This window comes from Terrapene carolina, unplaced genomic scaffold (genome assembly GCF_002925995.2).
Source record: "Terrapene carolina triunguis isolate 2854851 unplaced genomic scaffold, T_m_triunguis-2.0 Scaffold88, whole genome shotgun sequence".
In the NCBI taxonomy this organism is placed as follows: domain Eukaryota; kingdom Metazoa; phylum Chordata; order Testudines; family Emydidae; genus Terrapene; species Terrapene triunguis.
Genome location: NW_020664439.1, coordinates 14,098,298 through 14,124,252, shown reverse-complemented (window position 1 = coordinate 14,124,252; position 25,955 = coordinate 14,098,298). Strand labels below are relative to the sequence as shown.

General features: G+C 43.5%; 1 protein-coding gene across 1 annotated transcript in view; it reads left to right on the top strand.

The window, feature by feature from the left end:
* SERPINE2 (serpin family E member 2) overlaps positions 1-18,228 on the top strand; it is a 38,865-nt gene extending 20,637 nt beyond the window's left edge. The window contains exons 2-9 of the mRNA XM_024193201.2: positions 1,598-1,873; positions 6,500-6,727; positions 7,593-7,790; positions 13,138-13,336; positions 13,472-13,572; positions 16,323-16,409; positions 17,167-17,250; positions 17,744-18,228. Coding sequence (XP_024048969.1) covers positions 1,618-1,873; positions 6,500-6,727; positions 7,593-7,790; positions 13,138-13,336; positions 13,472-13,572; positions 16,323-16,409; positions 17,167-17,250; positions 17,744-17,781 — 1,191 coding nt within the window. The 5' untranslated portion in view covers positions 1,598-1,617 and the 3' untranslated portion in view covers positions 17,782-18,228. The remainder of the gene's footprint in view (positions 1-1,597; positions 1,874-6,499; positions 6,728-7,592; positions 7,791-13,137; positions 13,337-13,471; positions 13,573-16,322; positions 16,410-17,166; positions 17,251-17,743) is intronic.
* Positions 18,229-25,955: the final 7,727 nt, after the last annotated feature.

Below are 25,955 nucleotides of genomic sequence, written 5' to 3'. Positions count from 1 at the left end.
GGGATACTGCTTTGGAGCCTTCTAAGTAGTTTTTGGAATACACACTAGTCTGTATTAGTGCAAATAATAAACAAGCCTCCTACTGTGAGGGAAAAGAAGGTTTTACAGTTGGAACAACTAAGACCTCAAAAGAGAGTAAGGGTGATGTAGTAGAGCATTATTAACGTCCGAAAAATCTGAGCCCTTCAAATATGCAAGTAGGATGATTCATTTCAAATATACAAGAGGGAAAAAAAAAGGTGATCAGTTACTCCATAAATTATCCTGGACCAAGTTATCACTATCAAGTTGTATTCAATGACGCATCTATTTTATAACCTCTGTGCTCCACTCCTACAAATAAAGCTTCATAGGAAAGCAATGTTGTCTCATGGATAGAGCTCTGGGTTGGAACTCAGACCTGCTTTTTATTCCTGGCTTGCCATTGGCCTGCTTGGTGACCTTGGAGCACTTGCCTTCTTTGTGCCTCAGTTTCTCTGTCTGTAAAATGGGATTGATGATACTGGTATCCTTTGTAAACCATTTTGAGATCTACAAATAAAAACTGCTCTATAAAATCTAGGTAATATTTAATACAGAACCATTCAAATGCAGTTATGCTTTACTATAAGCTGTAACTGAGTGACTCTTGGTAGAAAATCATATTTGGAAAAACTAAAAACCCAATTCCAGCTTTTGAGAAGTTAGCAAATATTACTAATCTTTTTTTTTCTCTGTGAAAAATGCCAATTATGCCTAAAGTAAACCAATAAAAATTTAAAGTAACTTGGACTACTGTATTTCATAGTTAGCTATAGGTGTGAAATCTGTTTTCAAATCACTTCTCCTCCTCCTCATCATGTGTGCATACATGCATCTCTGCTTTTGATGGATAATTGGCTATTGTGTGTACAAGTGCATCAACTATCCTTGTGAAGATGTTATGGTGTACTCTGGGCCGGCTCCAGGCACCAGCATAGCAAGCAGGTGCCTGGGGCGGCCAATGAAGAGGGGGGGCGGCACGTCCGGTCATTTGGCGGCGGGGCCGTCACTCCCTCTCGGAGCAAAGGACCTGCTGCCGTAGAATGAAATGGCGGTAGAGCTGCCGCCGATCGCGGCTTTTTTTTTTTTTTTTTTTTTTTTTGGCGCTGCTTGGGGCGGCAAAAACGCTAGAGCCGGCCCTGGGTGTACTTGCCTTAATCAGAAGTACTGCACTCTAAATCCAATTGTATGAGTGTTGTGATAGTTTGATGTCTTAAAACCGGGTTCAGAGTCAGTTAAGAGGCAAATAACTGAACTTGGACTTAGTCTAAGTCTTAGTGGAGTTTTACCTACATCATAAAATAACCATATAACTCAGCACAATTGTCATTCTCTCTGCTTCTGGCGGGAATGGTAGGGGTACTGAACTTGAGGTTTGAGGCTTATTGGCAAAGCCATGTGAAGTTTTCACAAAACATCCACTACATATGCCTGACTTTCTCTAATGTTAGAGAGAGAGACCGTTACAACTACACTGCATTTAGATAATGTTAACGTGGAAGTGTAGCAGAGAATTTTTATGCTCATGAAAGTGGTCTAACTTTTTTTTATGATTATTATTTTTTGTCTCCTTTAGGTTATTTTTGTTTAGAAATCATGAACTGGCACTTCCTTCTCCTTTTCACCGCTGTGACTTTAACATCTGTGTGGTCCCAGTTCAATCCTTTATCTCTTGAGGAACTAGGCTCTGACATTGGAATCCAAGTTTTCAATCAGATAGTTAAAGCTAGACCTCAGGAGAATATTGTGGTTTCGCCACATGGGATTGCATCTGTACTGGGAATACTTCAGCTGGGTGCTGATGGCAAGACAAAGAAGCAGCTGACAACTGTGATGAGATACAGCGTAAATGGTCAGTTTTTAATCTGTTATTATGAATCACTTAATAAAAAACCTGCATAAACTTTTAAGGCTGGAAGGACAATATATTTTAATGGGAGGTTTTTCAAATTGTGCTACATTGTTTACTAAAACTGGCTTGTGATGCAAAGTATGGTCAGCACTAAGAGAGCCATACCTCATAAAAATGTCCCCTACAATATAGGCTACCAGATAAACATGGACCCAGTTTAGCTAGAAAATTCAAATTTCATCACTTCTCACCGACATTGGTGCCATGCTTTGGGGTGACCTATAAACTATTTATGTGGAGGGTGTAGAAAGATATAGGGATAATTTGGATCTCTCGATCTCAGAAAATCAGTTTCTGCCATTCCAAGCACTCCTCCAACAACAATACAATCTACTTGGTCCAGCTACATGGCATTACCTGCAGCTTAAGCATCTCTTGAAACTCATTTGATCCTGATGTGCTTGGGAGCACCAGAGACTCCAGAATTGGTGATGTGTAGAGAGCTCTCTAGGTTCACCTGAACATCTGTAGCCTGTTATGACTTCCTGACCCAAAAGATCCTCCCAAATTTAGATTGCCTGTACCATGACTGGAACTAAGATTGGTGTGTATTACTGACCCCTGACCAGTGGGGAAGTGGCTGGCAAACCATTTAAAAATTCTACTATTGATCTACGATTAAGACTGATCCAGCAGAAAATTATTTCTTCTTAGAGTGCTTGCTCATGTCGATTCCATTCTAGGTGTGTGCGTGCCCACAAGCACAGTTGTCGGAGACTTTTGCCTTAGCAGTATCCATAGGGCTGGCTGTGGTGCCCCCTTGCGTGCCACGCCCATGCATCGGTATATTAGGCACTGCCAACCCTATGATCTCTTAGTTCCTTCTTACTGCCTGAGAGGTTGGAGTGCCTCGTCTTGCCATTCTCAAGAGCGTTAGCAGTTCTTCATAGACCTTTGTTCTATCTAATCTGTACATCAGTGGTCACCAACCAGTCGATCACGATCGACTGGTCGATCCTAGAGGATCTCCCAGACGGCCAGATTCCTTAAGGGCCTTGAGCACCTCTACCTGCATGTCAAGGACCCTGTTCCTCTGTGGGACTTGAACCTGGTGCTGTCGTGGCTCACGGGTCCTCCTTTTGAGCCATTGGCTTCCTGTTCTCTCCTTCTCCTGTCCTGGAAGGTTGCATTCCTGGTCACAGTGACTTCAGCCCGTCGAGTCTCGGAGATTCAGGTGCTCACCTCGGAACCACCCTATATGGACTTGTACAAGGACAAGATCCAGTTAAGACCACATCCGGCTTTTCTGCCCAAGGTGGTCTGTTTCATTCAAGCCAGGACATTTACTTACCGGTCTTCTTTTCAAAGCCACATAAGTCTGAGGAGGAGCGTAGACTGCATGCCTTGGACGTTAGGAGGGCTCTAGCCTTCTACATCAACAGGACCAAGCCATTCCGTAAGTCTATGCAGTTGTTCGTCGCAGTGGCTGACAGGATGAAAGGACACCCTGTATCCGCCCAAAGAATTTCTTCTTGGATCACCGCCTGCATTCGCTTCTGCTATGATCAAGTGAAGGTGCCGCCCCTGGCGATTGTCACTACCCACTTGTCCAGGGCGCAGGCCTCTTTGGCGGCTTTTCTGGCCCAGGTGCCTATCCAGAACGTCTGCAGGGCGGCCACCTGGTCATCCATACATATGTTTACTTCCCACTATGTACTTAACCAGCAAGCCCGGGATGATGCTGGCTTCAGTAGGGCAGTACTGCAAGTCGTGAAACTGTGAACTCCGAGCCTACCTCTGTAGATACTGCTTTTGAGCCACCTAGAATGGAATGGACATGAGCAAGCACTCGAAGGGGAAAAAAAAAACGGCTACCTATCTTTCGTAACTATTGTTCTTCGAGATGTGTTGCTCGTGTCCATTCCATTACACGCCCTCCTACCCCTCTGTCAGAGTTACTGGCAAGAAGGAACTGAGAGGGTGTAGGGTCGGCATGAGCACAGCACTCAAGGGGGCGCCACAGCTGACCCTATGGATACTGCTAAGGTAAAAGTCTCCAACAACTGTGGGCGCTCACACACCTAGAATGGAATGGACATGAGCAACACATCTTGAAGAACAAGAGATACAAAAGGTAAATACCTGTTTGTTGTTGTTGTTCATACTGGTCCCTGTGTAGGTTACAGTGTGTGGCCTTGCCAAAATATATTTCTGCTGGAGATTTGGGTCTCCTAGAGCCACACTGGCTCATATGTTTTGGGACTGTCCCAGTATACTGACCTTGTTGGCATTTTCAGCCGAGGGGCCAAGAAATGAATGAGACTAAACTGTCCTCTTAGCTTTACAGATAATCTCTGCAGCACAAAGTTGAGGTCCAGTGCCAGCATAGTATGGGTAGATTGCAATGCCTCTATTCCTGTTGTACTAAAACAGCCTTTAATTCAAGATTTCAGAAATTATTGGGCAATAAAATATTTTTATATTTAGTTTCTTATAGGCCCCCGAGCCCATTTAGTTGGAGGGCTCTCTTTTGGATCTTTTGATGCGTTTTTGGCTTTGCTTCAGTTTCTTCTGTCAAGATCTCAGACTCTCTAGCCTTTCCCGGGCCTTTTTTCTATTCAAACACCCCTTTTTCAGTCTCTATTCCTGACATTGGCATGAATCCCTATTATTCCTCTACCAGTGCCTTTCCTCTACAGTAGGGTGAGAATACTTGCTGCTTCTTAGCATGCCAGTGAGGCTTAACAACAGCACAGAATGCTGGCACTTAAAGAATCTTAAAGGATCTGTGTTTATGAAATGTGAAACCTTCCAAAAGGTGAGTACATTTTCAGACCTATAAAGAATGAGCGATGTTGATGTTTCCTATAACACACTGTCCCATCTTTAATTGCTTTGCTGTACAGTTTTCTGTTTAGGGTACAGCTAAATGATTTATTGTTGCTTAGTAAAATATCCAAATGTTGAAGATTCAAATCCTTTTATGGAATAATCTTGACTTTAAAAGCATCTGAGTTTTCTAAACATAGCTATCTGCAAGAATTTTGAAGCATTAAAACTAAGTGAATTTATTTGGTTTGAACTAGTCAGTCTAACAATCCTAGACACATGAGACAGGTTCTCAAACTTTTCTGTAGTGACCCATATCTTAATATCAAGTTTCTCATGGACCACCACCTCTTTTTATGTTTGCATGGACCTCCTCTTCTCTTGTTCATGATTGCCTAATAACCCTGTGACAGCTACAAAAGTTGCTTACTTGGAAAGGTAACTCTAGGGAAATATTTAAAGCATTTCTAGCTATCCTTTAATGCAATTTAGCAGCTGGAAGCAAGGAGGAGAGCCAGTACCATGTGAGCAGCCAGCTCTCCCTAGACCACCAACAAATGTTCAGTGGACGACTAGTGGGCCACAGACTAGCTTGAAAACATCTGTTATGGTATGCTCACCAAAAGAATATGCCCATAATATTGAAGACGGTGAACACACGGACATCATGTGATCTCTCTTACTAAAGGATTCACAGTAATTTAACCAGTAGGCCCAACTATTGAGGACTTCTCCTACATGGAGCCGAAATGGTCGTTTTTGAATCTTTTGCTTTCTTTTTTTCCCTTCTCAGCTCCTTTTTTGTCTTGTTTAGAAGCATTAATGACAGGGAGAACTGAGGTGTGACAAATGTAGTAGTTTTCCTGTGCTGCTCTAAGGGCATGGCTACACTTTCATATACTAGAGACTTTTATGGAGCATATTGCAACCTATTAATAGTTGATATCCTTGGATAAATACTCTACTTCCAATTAGATGCTGGAGTCTAATACTGAATTTCCTTACTAATGTAGCCTAGTCTTCAGATTTAATTTTAGTTTGTTCCAGAAACTTTCCAAAGGTGTCTCTCTCTTTTGGTTAGCACACAGTTTCCAGAAAACTTTTTTATATCCCACCCTATTCCTTACTGAATGGAATGGAGGGATCAAAAATGACAACCTTAGTTTTTCAGTTTATGGTCTTAGTCCCGCCTTCCCCCATGACTTCTGCCTCTTGGGAACTACCCTTATTCCTGTGCCTATGGTCCTTCTACTCTGAGTGGCCAGAATGAATATCCTTATTCAGTTGTAGCTGCTGGGAAGATGAGGACTCACACCCACAAAATAACATTGTAGTATCGTGTTAAGTTGCAGTGCTGTAAACATGTCAACATAGGGTCAGGATATTGCAGCCTAATTTATGTTGTGGCTCTCTAGTGTAATGGATGACAGTTTATCTAGATTGTTTGTTTGTACCTATTCTAGAATAAACATTTTAACTATATTGTCCATGCCAGAAAGTTATTGATTAATATACTACACCAGGACTTGGATGTACAGTACAAGGATTAGACAAAGAGCCAAATTCTTCACTGTAAAGTAGTGTCCTTCAGATGAGTCAGAGATCCTGTTGCTCAGATGTGTTGAAGAATGTCTGTCAATGCCATTGGTATTCTTTCTTTACCCCATCACGTTAAAGTGTGTGTGTGTGTGTGTGTGTGTGTGTGTTTGGATGTCAGTAATTATTGATACAAGTTAACTCCTTTAAAACTTCTTTCATTTTCCTTTCTAAATAAAATTTGCTGTTATTTCTAACTAGGAGTCGGTAAAGTATTAAAGAAGATAAACAAGGCCATAGTCTCAAAGAAGAATAAAGACATTGTGACAGTTGCTAATGCAGTGTTTGCAAAGAGTGGCTTTAAAATGGAAGTGCCTTTTGTTACAAGAAACAAAGAGGTGTTTCAGTGCAGTGTCAAGACTGTGGATTTCGAGGACCAAAATGCAGCATGCAATTCCATTAACCAGTGGGTGAAAAATGAAACAAGGGGTAGGTATTGTTGAATTTTTTGTGTAACTGAGTTAAACACTTATAGACACTAAAGTTGAGAGAGGGGTGTAAAGTTTTTAAAAAGTGGTGGGAAGACACTGCATCATCTCATCTTAAAAAAAAAAAAATATATATATATATATATATATACGCAACGGATAAATTAACTTGGGTGCACCTTGTCTAACTACTTGGAGATGCATGGTATCTATTGTCCTTTAAGAGACACTTGCATGAAGCTAATTCCAGTGATGTTATTTTCATAAACAAAGAAAAACTGTAAAACCAAACACTCCCACTATTCAAAATTATCCACATATTGCTGAGGCCAGAGTTCAGGTTTTGCATTACAGCATAATTAGCTTGTATTGCATCTTGGTATCTGTTAGGAGATGAAAGTGACATCCTGGCGATGCTTGCAGTGTCATTGATTGTGGTGAAGGCAATGTATGGGTGGCAACAAGTGCTGGAGATTTTTCCTTTTAACTTTTCATTTCCAGGCTGTGGCTGATTCAGCCTTAATTGTTTACTAAACTAAACACCACAAACATTGCTAAATAAGGCCCTGCCTGAGCACAGCTCTTAGATGGGTTCTAGAGTGTTCCCTCACTAGTGAAGACTAAGGTCCTAATACAGCTGCCACTGTACTCAGTAAAATGACTCCACTGATGTCAGCGGGCCCTGAAATGAGCAGAGCCATAATTCTTCAGGCTGGAGTTAGCAGCCATCTTTGCTCCAATTCAGAATGAATGCTACCTAGTGAATTACAAAGTACATTGGCTCTTTTGTTTCATCATGACCAGCTGGCTTACATTGCAACAGAAAAAGCTCAATTTCCCCCCTTCCTTTTTTATTTTATTTTCAGGTATGATTGATAATCTCTTATCTCCAGACATTATTGATGGTGCTTTGACCAGGCTAGTGCTGGTAAATGCGGTGTATTTCAAGGGTTTATGGAAATCACGTTTTCAACCTGAAAATACAAAGAAACGCACATTTAATGGAGCTGATGGGAAGACTTACCAAGTACCTATGCTGGCCCAGTTGTCTCTGTTCCGCTGTGGTAAGCTCAAGAGCTAGTTTCTTGTAAATGAAACTCAAAACTTTTTGCACTGTACTCCTTTCAAAACGTAGGCAAAGACGGTTAATGTGTGGATTGTGGGGGGGGATACATAGCATTCCTGTTTATGAGTAGATATTTGTGTTGAAAGGTACTGTTAAGTGGGAAAACTTTTCGAACTCGTATCTAATCTGGATGAAACATTGAGAACTGTGAATAGTCAGCACCTCTGGAAATCGGGTGACTTTTATTTAGGTGCATTGTTTTAGATGCTCCTGTTCAAAACCTTTGGCCAAATAGGTAAGAAGAAATAAAATGTGTTCTGTCCTTAATCAAAAACCTATCTAAAGTAGAAAAACTTAGAATTACTTTGTTTTTATATTGTATTTTACCCATATATTGTGGGAAAGAATATGCTTTAAAAATCAGCAAATAAAAATTAAAATACAGAGTTCTTTCTTTAATAGCAGGCCATAAGAAGTGTACACAAAGTATGCTTAAATTCACTTTAGATTCTGAAGTAGTAGACGGCTGGAAACAGTTTTGCAGACAATAACCATTGAATCAAGGGGCTGAGTAGCTCAGGGTTAGTATACTAGTTGTTTACCTCTGGAGTCCAGCATTTAAATTCTGAATTGAGTTGCAAGTGAAAAGGAGTTCACTGGGTTCAGCCTAATTTCTATTTGTGCCTGTCACAAAACCAGAACAGAAGTCCACGTGACTGGCAGCCTCTACTCAAGAGTTCAGTACTGAAATGGGTTTTGCTGGTCAGGCTCACAATGCATTGGCAGCATTTTTAGAAGAGTGTGTGCATGTTTTCTGCCTGTGTTCTAAGATTAGACAAGTGCTATTTGTAACTTGCTTTCATATGCACTAAACACCATTACAAGGAATAAATTTAGAAATAAATCTGAAAAAAATGATGTTACTGGTAAAGGAATGTACCACCAGCTAGCCAAGAGGGCAAACATAAATTTATTGCCTCAATTTTTTCTGTTGTAAGTGATCAGTGTTAAAAATGTGCTAGTTTAGCCAACATAGGAGCTTACAAATCGATCACTCTGTGGTTTAAAAAATATGAAACTATTTTGTACCTTGGCCATGTCCTGAAAATCTTTACACATTAAAGCAAAAATTAAATGTTTTAGACAGATAAAACTTGAGGGATGTGAATGAAAATCACGTATTGAAATATTTAGGATCTATACTTCAGCAAAGGACCACACATCATGGTCAGGTCTTGCTTACCATTCTTATATTGCCCTAAAATTCATAGGGTCTGAATCTGGTGTAAATAGGGAGTAACTCTTTTTTATTACATTGTCATAACTGTGATTGGAACCAAGGCCATTATTTTCAAGGCCTTTAGATGGAAAGTATTAAGTTTCCTGTTGTGGAATTGAAACTCCTATTTCAGGTTAGGTATCTTAATACAGTTGAATGCACAGGTTCTCAGATTTCTTAGTAGTGTGAGAAGCATGTTAGAGCAAAAACATCTTGTAGACACCTCCACTCCCATTTGTAGCTCTGAAGATCACAGCATTCTATGGCAACTACAGCAACTGTTTGCATGGAAACGTCGTATGGGAAAGTAAAGTGTGTGTTGCTGTTTTTAAATGTAATTTAGCCATTGTGAATGAGGGAACCTGGCAACATGTAATCACCAGACTGTCTGCGCACCACTAGTTTGAGAACTGCAAGCCTAATGTAAAGGAGCTAATCAGACAGAAAACATTTTCTTTAGTTGAACTGGAAAAGGAGGTGAGCTGGAAAAAGAGGTAAGCTAACGGCTCCCTTCTACCATCTCTGTAATGAGCTGATTTCAGGCAAGCAGTCTTAAGGCTGCAGGGCTCTGCTAACAAGGTTAATTTTCTGGAACAGAAATCCCTCATCAATTTGGGCTGGCAGATGTGGATTTTGATGCAGAGTGGGAAGTGTAGTGAGATGTTGCTGCTGTGTAGTGACTCTGTTCCAAATATCAATCTCTGGCACCTTGTGATCTGTGCAGATAGATCAGCTCTTCTCATCTGAGAGACTCCTTTAAGTCTGGTTTAATCATAGAATATCAGGGTTGGAAGGGACCTCAAGAGGTCATCTAATCCAACCCCCTGCTCAAAGCAGGACCAATCCCCAGACAGATTTTTACCCCAGTTCCCTAAATGGCCCCCTCAAGGATTGAATTCACAACCCTGGGTTTAGCAGGCCAATGCTCAAATTAATGAAACTTGTTCTTTTGGCACTTGTCTAAAAAGCCATGATATTAACTGAAAAAAGGATGGAGTGGGAAGAGGGACCCTATTCAATTAGGGTAGCCAGCTGCCTGGTTTTTGACTGGAAAGTCCAGTTGAAAAAGGGACTTGACTGGGTGTCCAGTCAGCAGTACTGCCTGGCCACCCAAAGTCCAGTTACAGAGGGTGGGGGAGGCACTGGGTCATTACCTGTGCCAACCCCTGCTCAGCTGGGGCTGCCTCCGACCTGCATCGGATGGCTGCAGTTCCCAGCCCCGCCTCTGCGAGTCCCTCCTGATCTGGGAAGAGGGAGCAGGAGGTAAGGGGGGGGGGGAAAGCAGCAAATGATGGGGAGATGTGGGAAGAAGAGTGAATGCGGGAGAGCCTTGGGGAGAAGAGGTGGGGCGGGGGAGGTTCTGGCACTCCTACTGGTGTGTCTGGTTTTTAAATATTACAAAGTTAGCAGCCCTATAAAGGGACTGTCCACTCAAGACCATGTTAAAACAGAATCTAAATGCCTAGACCATAACACTGAGGGAAGAGTTTCCTTCATAGTCTTACAAATAAGTGCTTTTCAGCTAGATATATAGGCAGCATGCTGTCCACCCAGCTGATGATAGTAAGAATTCTAGTTCATAAGGGATTCCCCGTCACAAAAAATAATCTCTTTGATTAGGAAACAAACCTATTAGAGTCTATCAGCCTCCACTGTGTCTCCAGAAAAGTAAAGAAAATAATTAGCTTTCAAAATAAAATGCTAGTAATTAGACATAAGAGAGACTCTCAGATTGCTAATGGATCTTCAAGTTGCAATGCAATCCTGTGACATGGGACATTTGTAGATAAACTGCTAGCTGAAATCCTCCATGACTGACACCTGGGATGTTTGTTAGAGCACCAATTAGTGTCTTGATAGTTAAAGGGGGCTTTTGAGAATTTTAGCATGAGCTGAGCTGGCTGGAGCCTATAATGGTGTGTAATGCTTTACCAGCAATTGGAGCTATTTGTGCAAATCTCTTTACTCTTGAATAAATTTCAGGGTGTCTTTTTATTGCTTCCTTTTTGTGAAAAGAGACATTATTGTCAAACAAGCTTGTGATTAACTTAATTGGTTAACTTCTTCCTTTTTTTCTGTTAACAATAAAATAAGGAAGACTTTCGTCCATTTCCCAGAGAAATGGTGTCCTGGAACATATAAAATGGCTTTCAGCTCCCTTTGCCTTTTTGACCACTTATTTTCTTTTTACTCTGTCTCCATATATAATTTTTATTGATCAAGATCCATTAAAGTAGCTAGATTTTTTTTTCTACTTTCTTTTCCAACTGGTAAACAAGCCTGTTGTGCTTTTCATTAGCCCTGTTAGTCTTTTTCCATAGTACTTTCAGTTTCATATCCTCCTATCCCATAACAGAACAAGCAAGAAGATAGTCTGGTTTTGTTTGTTTGTTTCCAAGTGGTATGGAAACCTCATGTAATATATGCTACTGATGTAATTATGGTCTTTAACTAGAATAGTTATGGTCCCCCCTGGTTGATTACCAGCAGCAGTTTGAATACTAGCATAATTTAAATAAAATAAATAAATAAATAATTTGGATGTAGGTGTTTATGCTGGGAAGTTTTATTCAGTATGGCTGAAATCTATTTTATAGGATGCACCACGGTCACTTGCAGCAGAAGTTTCCACCATTGGATTTATGTCTAGCCACAATAAACTGCTGCTAAAGTAGCATCACATGGGACAAAAAAATCCAATAATCCTTTGAATGTTCTCATACTGAAAACTGTCTTTTTTTAAAACACTAATAGGATTTTGCATCTTTTAAAAATAATGGAAAGACCCCTATTGACTTTAGTGGCTTTTGGATGAGGCCCCATGTTTCTTTACCCACTGAATATGGTCCAGCACATTACAGATAGCTAATGGCCTGCTACAATCTGTTGTTCATCATGTGCTTACAAACGGCTGGCAGTCCTTTCCAGGGCAGTATCGAAGTTCTTAAGCTCTTCTATTTTGCTGCCCTCTGTTCTTATAGTTGCCTGTCTCCTTTACTTGCCTACCTTACTGTTTCCAGGGGAGTCCCCTTGGTGAATTGTAGCAGTAGGCTCTTTTACTCAGTTTAGAAGCAGCACAAGATTCAGTGGGGTTTAAAGGCAGATGGTGTGGCAGTTTGCAGAGACTGTTAAAGACCATTTCTGATCCCCAGTGTACCATAGTCCTTAGAGGAAAAGAGTCTGTTTTACAAAAGGAATCTCTTGCTCTCTTTTGGACGGTCTTTTGTTATTTCCATCATGTCTCCCACCCCCTACTGTTTCAATAGATGCTGATGACACTCTGAAGCAGTCTGCAGCATGGCTATTTTATATTTTCAAAGGAACTCCAACAACCCACCAAGTAATATTCATGTAACTTGTAGAAATGAATCTGAGATGCCATAGAGTAGATTTTTTTTTTTTTCCCCCCCGCTATCTGCATTGCATTATCAAAATGTAACATTTATATAGACTCCTGCTCAGGGCCGGCTCCAGGCACCAGCTGACCAAGCACGTGCTTGGGGCGGCACCTGGGGGCGGCGTGGCGCTCGGGGGGGCGGGGGCTTCAGGCGGCGCGGTGCTCGGAGGGGGGGCGGGGGGCTTTGGGCGGCGTGCTGCTCGGAGGGGGCGGGGGCTTCGGGCGGCGCGGTGCTCTGAGGGGGGGCGGGGCTTTGGGCCGGGCGGTGCTCTGAGGGGGGGGCGGGGCTTTGGGCGGCGCGGTGCTCGGAGGGGGGCGGGGCTTTGGGCGGCGTAGTGCTCGGAGGGGGGCGGGGCTTTGGGCGGCGTAGTGCTCGGAGGGGGGCGGGGATTTTGGCGGCACTCGCGGGGGGGTTACGGCAGGGCGGCGCTCTTCTTTTTTTGCCTGGGGTGGCAAAAAAGTTAGAGCCGGCCCTGCTCCTGCTTGTTATGTAAGTGAACTCTACTGGAAGATGGCAATCCAACTGTGATATCGAGACTTTACAGTTAAAATAGTATAGCTTTGCCAATAGGTTTAACATTTTTACTCACTACTGCTTCTAATATCAGAGGTTGAAGGCTTTTAACTGTTTGAGAATTATGGCTTCTCTTTCTCTCTCCCTCTCCTTAGGCACAACAAGTACCCCAAATGACTTGTGGTATAACATAATTGAATTGCCTTACCATGGCGAAAGCATCAGTATGTTGATTGCTCTGCCTACAGAAAGCACTACCCCTCTCTCTGCCATCATTCCTCACATCAGCACAAAAACAATACAGAGCTGGATGACAACCATGATACAAAAGAGAGTGCAAGTTATTTTACCCAAGTGAGTACTAATATCTTCCAGTCTCTTCTCCCCTCAATCCCCAAAATAAGGAATTCTTCTGTAGTCCTTCTCAGCACTTAAAGTAACTTTTAGTCGTAATTCTGATGTTTTTTCTATTTTATATGCTTCAATCAGGTTCACAGCAGTAGCAGAAACAGATTTAAAGGAGCCTCTGAAAGTACTTGGCATTACAGATATGTTTGAGCAGTCAAAGGCAAACTTTGCAAAAATAACAAGTAGGTTATCTTGTTTAAATTCTTCTTCTGGTTTTTGTTCACATTTTGTAGAACTACTGTTTTACAATTGCAATTATTAAAACAACCTGCTGCTTTGAAACTATTCCATCAAAAGGAAAACTTCTAAATTAACCACAAAAAGTTAACCATATGGTTAACCAATAAAATGTCATGAGGCATTTTCACAGTAACAGTCTTACATATTCTTCAATATTTTTCCTTTTGGCTTGCAAAAAAAAAATCATGTTGGATGAGACCATAATGGAAGATGTAATTGAGGCACTTGTTCTTTTACAATTTATATGTTTTATAAACTTTACATCAATGGATTTGAGAGAGCGGAAGGATGTCTGCCAAATTGATGGTAATGCTGAGTAAAAATGGAACGGTCATTGAACTGCATAACTGATCGATAAACGTTTTCCTCTTTCTGACAATGGAGCACTGATTTCTAAAAGAAAACTGGATGTCTTGTGTCTATGAATTTTATGTCCCCATCAGACTTCTGATTAGTTACTCCAAAAAAACCCATCCAAAACAAAAAGACCTCGCTTGTTAACACAACTCATTTATATCTCATATACACTTCTCCACTTGAAATAAGAGATTAAGTTCCTTTTTAGGGCTATCAAACGATTAAAAAAATTAGTCGCGATTAATTGCAGTTTTAATCACACTGTTAAACATTAACAGAATATCAATTGAAATTTATTATAAATATTTTTGGATGTTTTGTTACAACACAGAATACAAAGTGCTCACTTTACATTATTATTTTTATTACAAATATTTGCACTGTAATAAAAGTGCAATCTACAAGTCAAAGCATGAAAGGGCATACAAATGTATACCATATCTGGCACATAAATACCTTGTAATGCTGGCCACAACAGTGCCATGTGAATGCGTGGTCTCACTTTCAGGTGACATTTTAAATCAGTAGTGGGCAGCATTATCTCCCGTAAATGTAAGCAAACTTGTTTGTCTTAGCGATTGGCTGAACAAGAGGTAGGACTGAATGGACTTGTAGGCTGTAAAGTTTTATATGGTTTTTGAGTGCAGTTATGTTAAAAAAAATAAATAAATAAAATTCTACATTCGTAAGTAGCACTTTCATGATAGAGATTGCACTACAGTACTTGTATGAGGTGAACTGAAAAATATTATTTCTTTTGTTTGTTTTTTTTACAGTGAAAATATTTGTAATAAAAATAATATAAAGTGAGCACTATACACTTTGTATTCTGTTGTAATTGAAATCAATATATTTGAAAATGTAGAAACAAATATTTATAATGTATATTGGTATTGTTTAGCAGTGCAAGTAAAACTGATTAATCACGATTAATTTTTTAAATTGAGTTAATTTGTTTTGAGTTAATCACGTGAGTTTACTGCGATTGTCAGCCCTTGTTCCGTTATTTTATTGGAAGCAAGGTGTTCTACTTTAACAGTTTTTAAGACACTCAGGATGAATTTAAATTGCATTCCTGGTTACGTGTTGCTATAATTTCTGTATTTAAGAAAAAATTACTCTCTGATTACAAATTTTCAGTTTTACCTTTAAAACCACCAAATAAGCATAGCATTTAAGGATACCAGTAGTGTTTTTTTTTTTGTTTTTTTTTTGTTTTTTTTTTTTAAATGATTTGTATTGCATCTTCTTTGGGGTAAAATATGTCCCCTAGTCACCTAGACATTTTCTATCCTGTTTATTTTATTACTGTCATCATAAACATAATGCACTTAAGCAGTGAGTGAATTGTGCCACTGATTCCTGCATCACTAAATAAAGCCAGGGCAATAGATTCTGACTTTGGACATTGTCCATCACCATGTGTTTGTTTTAATATATACACATGCATGTGCAAACAACGCAATGGCATGTATACACAAATGCCATAGCTGACTTGCTTAGTGTGTTAGGGTGCTAATATGAATTTTTTCTGTGCTTTGGCCAACGTTTGTGTTAACTAATAGCAACATTGTGCCTGTGTTAATACTTCTCAATTTAACAACTGATCTACTATGGTGTTATAAGAAACAGTCATGCAGAAGTCCAGCTAATCCATTCCTTTACATGCAGCATATTGTTTGCTTTCTCTGCTTGGTGTCATCAGATTCACTGCTTCTGTAGTGGTCAGATCCAGCAACTGCATCGTAACAACAATAGAACAAAGTCCTCTTGCTTCCACAGTGATTTCAATCTTTGCTAGGATTGTCAGGTGTCTGGTTTTTGACCAGAACACCCAGTCGAAAAGGGACCCTGGCTGCTCCGGTCAGCACTGCTGACTGGGCTAATAAAAGTCCAGTGGGCGGTGCAGCGGGGCTAAGGTGTAGTTCTGTGCAGCTCCCCGAAGCAACGGCATGTCCCCACTCCAGCCCCTATGTGTAGGGGCAGCCAGGAGGCTCAGCATGCTGTCCCCGCACCAAGCGCCAGCTCTGCAGCTCCTATTGGCCAGGAACTGCGGTCAATGGGAGCTGCAGGGGCAGTGCCTGCAGACAGGGCAGTGCACAGAGCCACCTAGCTGCGCCTCCACATAGGAGCTGGAGGGCGGACATGCTGCTGCTGCTTCCAGGAGCTGATTGAGGTAAGTGCCGCCAGGAGCCTGCACCCCTGACCCTCCTACTCAGACCCCTGATCCTCCTCCCACCCTCTGACCCCCTCGGTCCCAGTCAGCTTTACGTACAGTATAACAAATGTATAACTGCATGTTGACACAAGTGCTGTTCTTGTTTTGGTCACACAGGAACGGAAAGCCTTCATGTATCTCATATTTTACAAAAAGCAAAAATTGAAGTTAGTGAAGATGGAACCAAAGCTTCTGCAGCAACAAGTAAGTAGTTCTCTCTCTCTCTCTCTCCCTGGTTTAATTTAATCCTTAATTAAAAGTAACTATGCTAAAACAAATTAATTCGATTTTATCAGAAATAGGAAATCTTTTGTGAGCGCTTAAATTGAGATCACTTCAGCAGAAGCGCATACTCAGAAAGGACAGTAAAAAAATCAAATGAATTTTACCATTGAGTTTTTGGAGGGGGGGTGTTAAGTGAATTTTGGGTCAATATAGAATTAGTTAAACATAGCCTTCCACAAATTGTAAACATGTCTCTTTACTCCGCTGGCTACATCAAGTGTAAAAACCGCATCAAGTGTAAAATCTAGTGGCCAAATCCTTGGCTCCTAATACGCCTCCTTGTGCTGTTCCAGAGGCACGCATTTATGCAACGCTACTCTAAGATGGCACCTGAGTTTTGCTGTAGGGGAACAATCTTGAATTTTGATGTTCATTATTAGTTCGTCCCTTTTTTTTATGGATTGTGTGGTTCTGGTGAGCAATATAAGAAGGCTAATTTGCAATAGATAGCATTGGATAAAATGGCCTCCTGTGGCTGACCCAGGCTGCCACTGGTAATATAAAACAATTGATAAACTGATGCATGTTGGTGAAATGGAATGCCTAAAGGAGCAGACAAATATCTAATGGAAATCATCTGTTTGATGCTTCATATTTGCACTGTTTATAGTGTGATCATGTTTGACTTGTTTAATTTTCCATCCTATTTTTCCTCTTCTTTCACTTTCTTTGGAAGCTGCAATTTTAATAGCCAGGTCCTCCCCTCCTTGGTTTATAGTAGACAGACCATTTGTATTTTTCATCCGGCACAATCCTACAGGTAAGCAATGTTTGTATTATTTTGCATGTAAGTTGAGTTCATACAGTATAATGGCTATGTGCAAACTGTAATTTGTAGGTGGGAAAGCTTGAAGCTGTCAGTAGGTGTTACTAAAACAAATACAAAATACGGTATGCTTCTGTATTGTGCTTTTAACTCCGTTTAAAATAAAGCAGAAGAACTGGAAAACCTACTCCACATGAGATCAGACTAGACTAGATGATCATGATGATCCCTTCTGACCTTAAAGTGTATGGGAGGGTCCTTGGGAGACTCTATATTTGTATACACTCCAAACTCACCTAAAAACAAATAGTTTGTTAATTTACAATTCCCCTAACCAAAACAAAGCAAGCTCATGGAGTGTGAAACAGCCTTCTTACCTAGATTTTATTTGAACACATTCTGTAAATGTTGTATTTTTCAGTGAATGCTCTACAATACTTATAAATTGGATATATGTAGTAATATTGGTCTTTATTTTATCCCTCAGGTGCAGTCTTGTTTATGGGACAAATAAACAAACCTTGAGTATGGAAAAGGTTTTCCTTAAGAAGCAAAGTAGAGACTCATTTGATACATCCTCGCTAGTTCCGTTAAATATTTTTGTACACTACTCTTTCACTTCACTCAAGAACTAGTTTTTAGCCAGCTGTGACTAGATTTTGAAAAAGGAGTCAATGTAGTTCTGATTTTATGGGAAAATACAAATTGAAAACTACGATACCTTTTCAAAATGTCTGAAAGATTCTTTGAAACTACTGAACGGTTGCCTATGCTAACAAACTTACTGAGCTTTTTCTGTCCTAAGAATTGTATGCATAGCTTTTGTGGGAGGGTTTTAACAAGACCATGACTAAACAAACCATTTCTGTTAGCATTGATTTTTTTTTTCTGTGGAAAATGTCTTTGGGTTTGTAGATGTCCCTTCAATACTATTTTTGCCCTTGAATGGCTTGATGATTGGGTATCTTTTGTGGAACTCTCTAGCAGTTTATTTTATATAATGCATGTACCACTGAGGTAAAGTTTTAAAGAACTAATGTCTTGATAGATAACACATTTGCATTGACATCCTATTTTACTGTAATGTAAACTTGTCATTGCTAGTATTCACTTTGTATTGGATTTAAATTTTATATTTGTTTTTTGTACAAAGGAAAAAATAAAGTGCATTATGAACAGTCAGATGCCAAGGTATCACAGCGATGTGCTGGTGAGTATTTGTGGGCAGGACTCCTGGGAGCCACTTGTTAAAATTCTACCACCAACTGAAAGGACAGTTTTCTTGATTTTCCCCTATCCTGATGGAGCTAAGTCTCTCTGCAATCTGCTAAACCAGTCCTGCTGTGGATGACTTATCCCTAAGGCTTCAAAAATGTTTGAAGAGCAAATATTTTGTCTTTGCAGTGCCCCAAATTGCACCTAGTGGCAGGTGTTTTCAAAAATGTACCTGAGGAGGAGATCTCAGCCCTCCCCCACCTCCCCAAGGTCCTTTCCCACACTTCAAAGGATGCAAGTTAAACAGTATTATTATCAACACCTGGAGGATATCGTTTAGGAACAGAGTGTATCAGCAAAGTGTTCTAAGGAAGAGCACTTGATGGGTTTGCTTTCACTGAGTTGCCTTCCTACTTGTTTGAGAGCATTTTTGTGTAATTAGTCAGGGGTGGGGCTGGAGGTATGGAAAGAGCAGATTCTTGAGTCCCTCATATCACCTCTCTGAGCAAATGTATCTCTGTGACATGGGGTCTGCTCTGCTGCAAGGCAACAGAGACTTAAAGTGTGGATAAAATGCTCCCATTCTGTTTCAGTAGAGTCCTACACACATTGTGCATTGGCGTAACTGTCTGTCTGCATAAGATGCAGAGTGATGGAGAATTGAGCCCATTGTGTTTATCACAAGCCTAAGAGTATTTAAAACGTATGTGAACTAGTATGTTAACTTAGCAGTAGAAGAAAATGACAGTTCCACATAACAAGCACATCTGCATCTGTCCAGGATTTAAATTATCACCAGTATGAGATAATCAGGACTGGTTCTCATTAAAATAAGCTGTCAACATTGATACCCTCTTATTTGCAATAGCAGGAATAAAGGAAATCTGATCATTTATGTCTAGAAAATGGTGGTGATTTTCAGGAGATCTTATGCAGAGGAGTCATACCTATGTAGGGAAGTAGCACTACATGCTCTGATGCTGTGTGGCAGACAATGGATAATAAAGCTTGTAACTTCTGAGAGCCCCCTTAAAGAAGAACACAAGAAATTTAATAAAGCACTGCTGGCATAGTCAGTAGCATTTGTAACCCTTCTGCCAACATGGGCCATGTTCTCTCCCACACCAAGATATGTTCAGCACAGGAGGTAAGAAGGGGCCCTCAGAGAGCCGTTGTAGCTCCCTGACTCTGAAGCTGTTAGTCTCACTCTTTGGCAGGGACCTGTGTTTCTCGGGTGGAGAGAGGGGGCAAGGAGTGCTCTGATATTTTAGTCCCTATATACTGCAGTGAGGCAGACCTGTTTTCAAACCTGTATGTCAGTACAGCTCTCAAAGCAGCTAACTAGGCTCAGCCCCAAGCGCCACTGAACCTTGACTCCCGTGTGGTTCTCTTTTTGTGTACATTAAGGGCAGTAAACCAGAGGGCCTGAATGAAGCTGAGCTGCCTCTTAAGAGAGTGCCCTTCCCTTGCTCACCTCTTAATTCACCACAGATATTGGGAGGAGGAAGATCTTGCCACTGCTTGTCCTGTGATGGTAGATAACTCCTGGAAGAAGCCAGATCTCCTTGCCTACAACCCCCAAAGAAGTTGAGGGGGAAGTCAGTAGGAACCAGATCCTCTTCCCTATCATTATTATTATTATTTTAATAAAAAAGGGTTGGAAGGGACCTCAGAAGGTCATTTAGTCCAAACCCTTGCTCAAAGCAGGACCAATTTCCAGGCAGATCTTTACCCCAGTTCCCTAAATGGCCCCCTCAAGGATTGAACTGACAACCCTGGGTTTAGCAGGCTAATACTCAAACCACTGAGCTATCCCTCCCCCTCTCTGTCCATGATGCACTGAATTACAGGAGCTGGGTCTAGCTACTCCAGATGCCTAGTTGTGTAACTGATCCTCATTTGTTGTTGCATTGGTGAACCTTCCTGGCCAGTAAGTCTCACCTCCATTAGACTCAGCCTAAAGGTAAGGATGGAAATAGGGAGCCTGGGCACAGAGGGGAGCCAGATGAGGCTCACGTGTGTTAGCTGCTTAAGTGGAAAAATTGAATTCGAAGCCCTTTTAACACCCACAAATGTAAGTTAGCTCTGCTCTTACTTGTGGGACTTTCCAATTTTTCCAGGATCTGACTAGAACAGGGTTAGCCAACCTGTGGCTCTGGAGCCACATGCGGCTCTTCAGAAGTTAATCTGAAGCTCCTTGTATAGGCACCAACTCTGGGATTGGAGCTACAGGCATCAACTTTCCAATGTGCCGGCAAGTGCTCACTGCTCAACCCCTGATTCTGCCACAGGCCCTGTTCCCACTCCACCCCTTCCCGCCCCCTCCCCTGAGCCTGCTATACCCTCGCCCCTCCCCCTCTAAGCCTCCTGCATGCCACAAAACAGCTGATTGGGAGGTGCAGGGAGGGAGGGAGTGGGGCTGCCGGTGGACGGGAGGAGGCGGGGGGGAGGGAGGGTGGCTGCTGACATATATTACTGTGGCTCTTTTGCAATGTACATTGGTAAATTTTGGCTCAGTCTCAGGGTGGCCACCCCGGACTAGAAAATAAAAGGTTGGTCAAAAATTTCCATCAGAACAGTTTTTCAGCTATAAATGTGGTTTTCAGATAAACATTTTTTTTTTCAAAATGTCTGCTTACTGCAGAAAACTTAAATTTTTTGGTTAAAAAAACTAGAAGCCTGAAATCCAAATTGAAATATTTTGGTTATGTACCATTATGTCCCTGTCTCTGTTCTCCTCTATGGACTAGGCTCCCTCGCTGGACTACATCTTCCGTGATGAACTGCTTCCCCTTCCCATAAAGGATCATGGTGCAGTGTGAGAGAGGTAGTCCAGCTTGGGAATTGGACCTTTAAAGGAAAATGGAATCATGACACACCCATTCTAAAATTCCCTTGAGCGATTGCAGTAGCATTTCTGAATTGAAATATTTGCATTTTAGATATTATTCTTCGAGTGATTGCTCATGTGCATTCCACAATAGGGGTGTGTGCTCGCCACATGCACCGGTGCCAGAAGTTTTTCCCCTAGCAATACCCGTAGGGGGACTCTAAGACCCACCAGGAACTGTTGAAAAGGGTGGCATCAAGCCTCAACCTTCAAGCCGAGGAGGTGGAGGAACCCTCAGACTCCCTCTTCAATGTTCTCTCAGCCTCGGCACGGCGCAGAGTGGCTCTCCCACTCCATGAAGGGGTGGTAAAGATTTTGAACGCCTTATGGTAAACCCAGGCTTCCTTGCCCCCCATCTCTAAGAGGGTGGAACGGAAGTACTTCGTCCCCACCAAGAGGCATGAATACCTGTATACCTACCCTGCCCCCAACTCTCTAGTGGTTGAGTCAGTCAACCACAGGGGGACGCAGGGCCCTACTCTGAAAAATAAAGACTCAAGGAAGTTGGACCTATTTGGGGGAGAGGTTTATTTGTTCTCAAGTTTCCAGTTAAGGGTGGCAAACCACCAAGCCTCCTGGGGAGGTATGAGTTCAATTTGTGGGGTTCTCTGCCCAAAGTCAAGGGCTCCCTCTAAGAGCATGACAAGAAGCAGTTCAAGGCTCTGGGGGAGGAGGGCCCAGTGGCTGCCAGGGCAACCCTTCAGGCAGTGTCAGATGCTGTGGATACGGCGGCAAGATCTATAGCCTCCGCGGTGTCCATGAGGAAGGGATTATGGCTCCTGCTGTTTGGGCTGGACCTTGCAGGACCTTCTGTTCAATGGCAAGGCCCTGTTTACAGAACAGATGGACGTGAAATTGCACAGCCTGAAAGATTCCCTCACAATGCTGAAGACTCTGGGCCTCTATGTCCCAGCTCCGGCAACGACCAAGTTTAAGCCACAAGAGGCTCCTACCCAGGACATCCACTCTAAATATAAGCCCCCTTATAAAAAGTTGCAGTACTATAGGAAACACCCACAGAGGCAGTCCTAGTCTGCCCCCCAACCTGGGCCTTCCAAGGGCAAACAGGTGGGAAAATGTCAGTTTGGACGGGAGGCCCAGGGGCAACTTACCAGTTCATACCAGGGATCCATCCACAATAAAGCTTCCCTTCTCCAACCGGTTATGTGCTTTTTCTACCTGAGTAGTCGCAGCAGACCTTGGACCGATGGGTCCTCAACACCCTCTCCTGGGGCTACATCCTCCAGTTTACCTCTACCCCACCCTCTGCCCCCATCCCTCCTGAGGGACCCCTCTCATGAGACCCTGCTCAGGCAGGAGCTGGGGTGGCTCCTTGGCCTAGGAGCAGTGGAATTGGTGCCAACGGAGTTCAGACACAAAGGTTTCTACTCCCACTACTTCCTTATCCCAAAGGCGGGCTCAGGCCCATCCTGGACCTGCGAGGCCTTAACCAGTACATGGTAAAGCTCAAGTTTCGCATGGTCTCTCTGGCCTCCATCATCTTCTCCCTGAATTCTGGGGACTGGTACGCCACCCTTGATCTGCAGGATGCGTACTTCCACATTCATATATTCAAGGGGCACAGACGTTTCCTCCATTTCACGGTTGGGCAGGAACAGTACCAATTTACAGTCCTCCCATTTAGCCTGTCCACTGCTCCCGGGGTATTCACAAAGTGCATGTCTGTGGTGGCAGTGTACCTCAGATGTCATGGAGTTCAGATCTTCTATCTTGACGACTGGCTGGTCAAGGGCAGCTCCAGGTCGCAGGTGCGGGATCACGTGGTGCGCCTCCTGTCTACGTGCGCCACTCTGGGCCTGTTAGTAAATGACACTGAGTCCATGTTAGTCCTGGTGCAGTGCATAGAGTTCATCGGGACAAACCTGGACGTGACAGCCAGGGTCTCCCTCCCACCGGACAAATTCAAGACCCTAGAAGGGCTCATCGACACAGTCACAAGGTTCCCCATGACCACAGCCAGAGCGTGCCTCCAGCTCCTGGGTCACATGTCGATGTGCACATACGTGGTTCTCTATGCCAGACTCAGGATGAGGCCACTCCAGCTCTGGTTGGCCTCGGTCTTCTCCCACGCCAGAGACCGGATGGACGAAGTCCTCACTGTGCCTGAACCAGTGATCATGTCCCTACAATGGTGATCCTCCCCGGAGAACATGCTCCACGGGGTCCCGTTCAGGGGCAGAGCCCCATTAGTGGAGCTGGTGTCCGACCCACTGGACCTGGGACGGGGAGCCCATGTCGGGAACATTCAGACCCAAGGTCTGTGGTCCATGCAGGACCTTGTCCTGCATATAAATGTCAAGGAGCTCAGGGCGGTTCATCTGGCATGTGTGGCCTTCTGCTCGCACCTGGAAGGCAGAGTGGTCAGGGTTCTCACGGACAACACGGCCTTGATGTTTTACATCAACAGGCAAGATGGGGCCTGCTCCTTTGCCAGGAAGCCCTCAGGCTGTGGGACTTCTGTATAGTCCACGATATTTGCCTATAAGCCCACCACGTACCAGGTGCCTGGAACTCATGGGCAGATGATCTGAGCCGAGATTTCTCCTCTCAGCACGAGTGGTCACTACACCCAGAGGTGGTGCATAGGATTTTCCAAAGCTGGGGCACTCCCCAGGTGGACCTGTTCGCAACACGGCAGAACCACTGGTGTCCCCGCTTCTGCTCTGGGGGGGCGGAGGGGTTGGGCATGGGCGCCATCTCCAATGCCTTCCTCCAATCCTGGTCAGACCAGCTTCTCTATGCCTTCCCCCCAATCCCACTGATCGGCAAGGTCTTGGAGAAGATAAAAATGGACAGGGCCTGGGTTCTCCTGATCGCCCCGGCATGGCCCAGGCAACATTGGTACAGGACTCTCATGAGCCTGGCGTCACCCCACTATGGCCATTACCATCCTACCCGGACCTGCTCTTCCAGGACCAGGGCTGCCTCCTCCACCCCAAACTAGCGGCACTCCACCTCATGGCGTGGCTGCTCAATGGTTAGGCTGGGAGGAAAGGACATGCTCTGAATGGGTTCAGCGCGTCCTCCTGGAAAGCAGACGGCCCTCCACACGTCGGGCCTACCTAGCAAAGTGGTCTCGATTTTCCTGGTGGGCAGCTGATCGGGGCGTGTTGCCCGTGGCTGCTCCAATCCAGCTCATTTTAGACTACCTCCTTCACCTTAGAGCCCAGGGCCTAGTGCCCTCGTCTGTCAAGGTGCACTTGGCGGCCATATCAGCTTTCCACCTGCCAGTGCAGGGGCACATGGTATTCTCCCATGCTATGACTGGCCGATTCCTCAAGGGATTGGATCGTCTTTTCCTGTATGTTAGGCCCCCAGTCCCGCAGTGGGACCTGGACTTGTTGCTGGCCCGATTGACAGGTCCCCCCTTTGAGCCGCTAGCCACATGCTCCTGGTTGCACCTCTCATGGAAGATAGCCTTCCTGGTGGCAATCACGTCAGCTAGATGGGTCTCAGAGCTCAGGGCCCTGCCCCCCGAGCCCTATACATGGTGTTCCATGAGGATAAGGTCCAATTCCGACCGCATCCTTCATTCCTCCCTAAGGTGGTCTCCACCTACCACATGGGTCAGGACATCTTTCTGCCGGTGCTCTGTTCCAAACCCCATGTGTCCAGTGAGGAGTGCTGCCTCCACATGCTGGATGTGCGATGGTCTCTGGCTTTTTAACTGGAACGTACTAAGCCATTCAGGAAGTCCTCGCAGCTGTTCATCGCCTCGTCCGAACACATGAGAGGTCGGCCGATCTCCACTCAGCGGCTCTCCAATTGGATCACCTCGTGTATTTGTACCTGTTATGACCTGGCGGGAGTCCCTCTGCTGCTGATTGTGAGGGCACACTCGACTAGGGTGCAAGCATCGTCGGCTGCCTTTTTAGCCCATGTCCCCATTCAGGACATTTGTAGGGCTGCCACATGGTCTTTGGTTCACATGTTCACCTTGCATTATGCGATCGTCTCCCAAACCAGGGAGGACGCTGGGTTCGGCAGGGCTGTACACCGTCCCGAGAGTCTGTGAACTCCTACCCACCTCCAACAGATATAGCTTGGAATCACCTACTGTGAATGCACATGAGCAATCACTCGAAGAAGAAAAGACAGTTATCTTTTCCGTAACTGGTGTACTTCGAGATGTGTTGCTCATGTCCATTCCACATCCCACCCTCCTTCCCCTCTGTCAGAGTTGTCTGGCAAGAAGGAACTGAAGATGGGGGGAGCGTGCAGTGCCCCTTATACCGCTCCATAGAGGTGCCACTCCAGGGGTCGCTAGGGTACTGCTAGGGGAAAAACTTCCAGCACCGGTGCACGTGGCGAGCACGCACGCCTATTGTGGAATGGGCATGAGCAACACATCTTACGGAAAAGGTAACTGTCTTTTTTGTGAAAAAGACAAAATTGGGGGGGGGGAGGGAGGCGGGGTTGTAGGAATCTGTTTTCCACTCAGCTCTAGTTAAAACCTCACTGAGAAATCTGATGTAGCCAATATTAAGGAATCGGCAATTACAACTTTTTAATTTAGAACGTAAGCTTTGTCAAACGAGACTTGGGCAGGAGCTATCAGTGAGAATGAACAGTG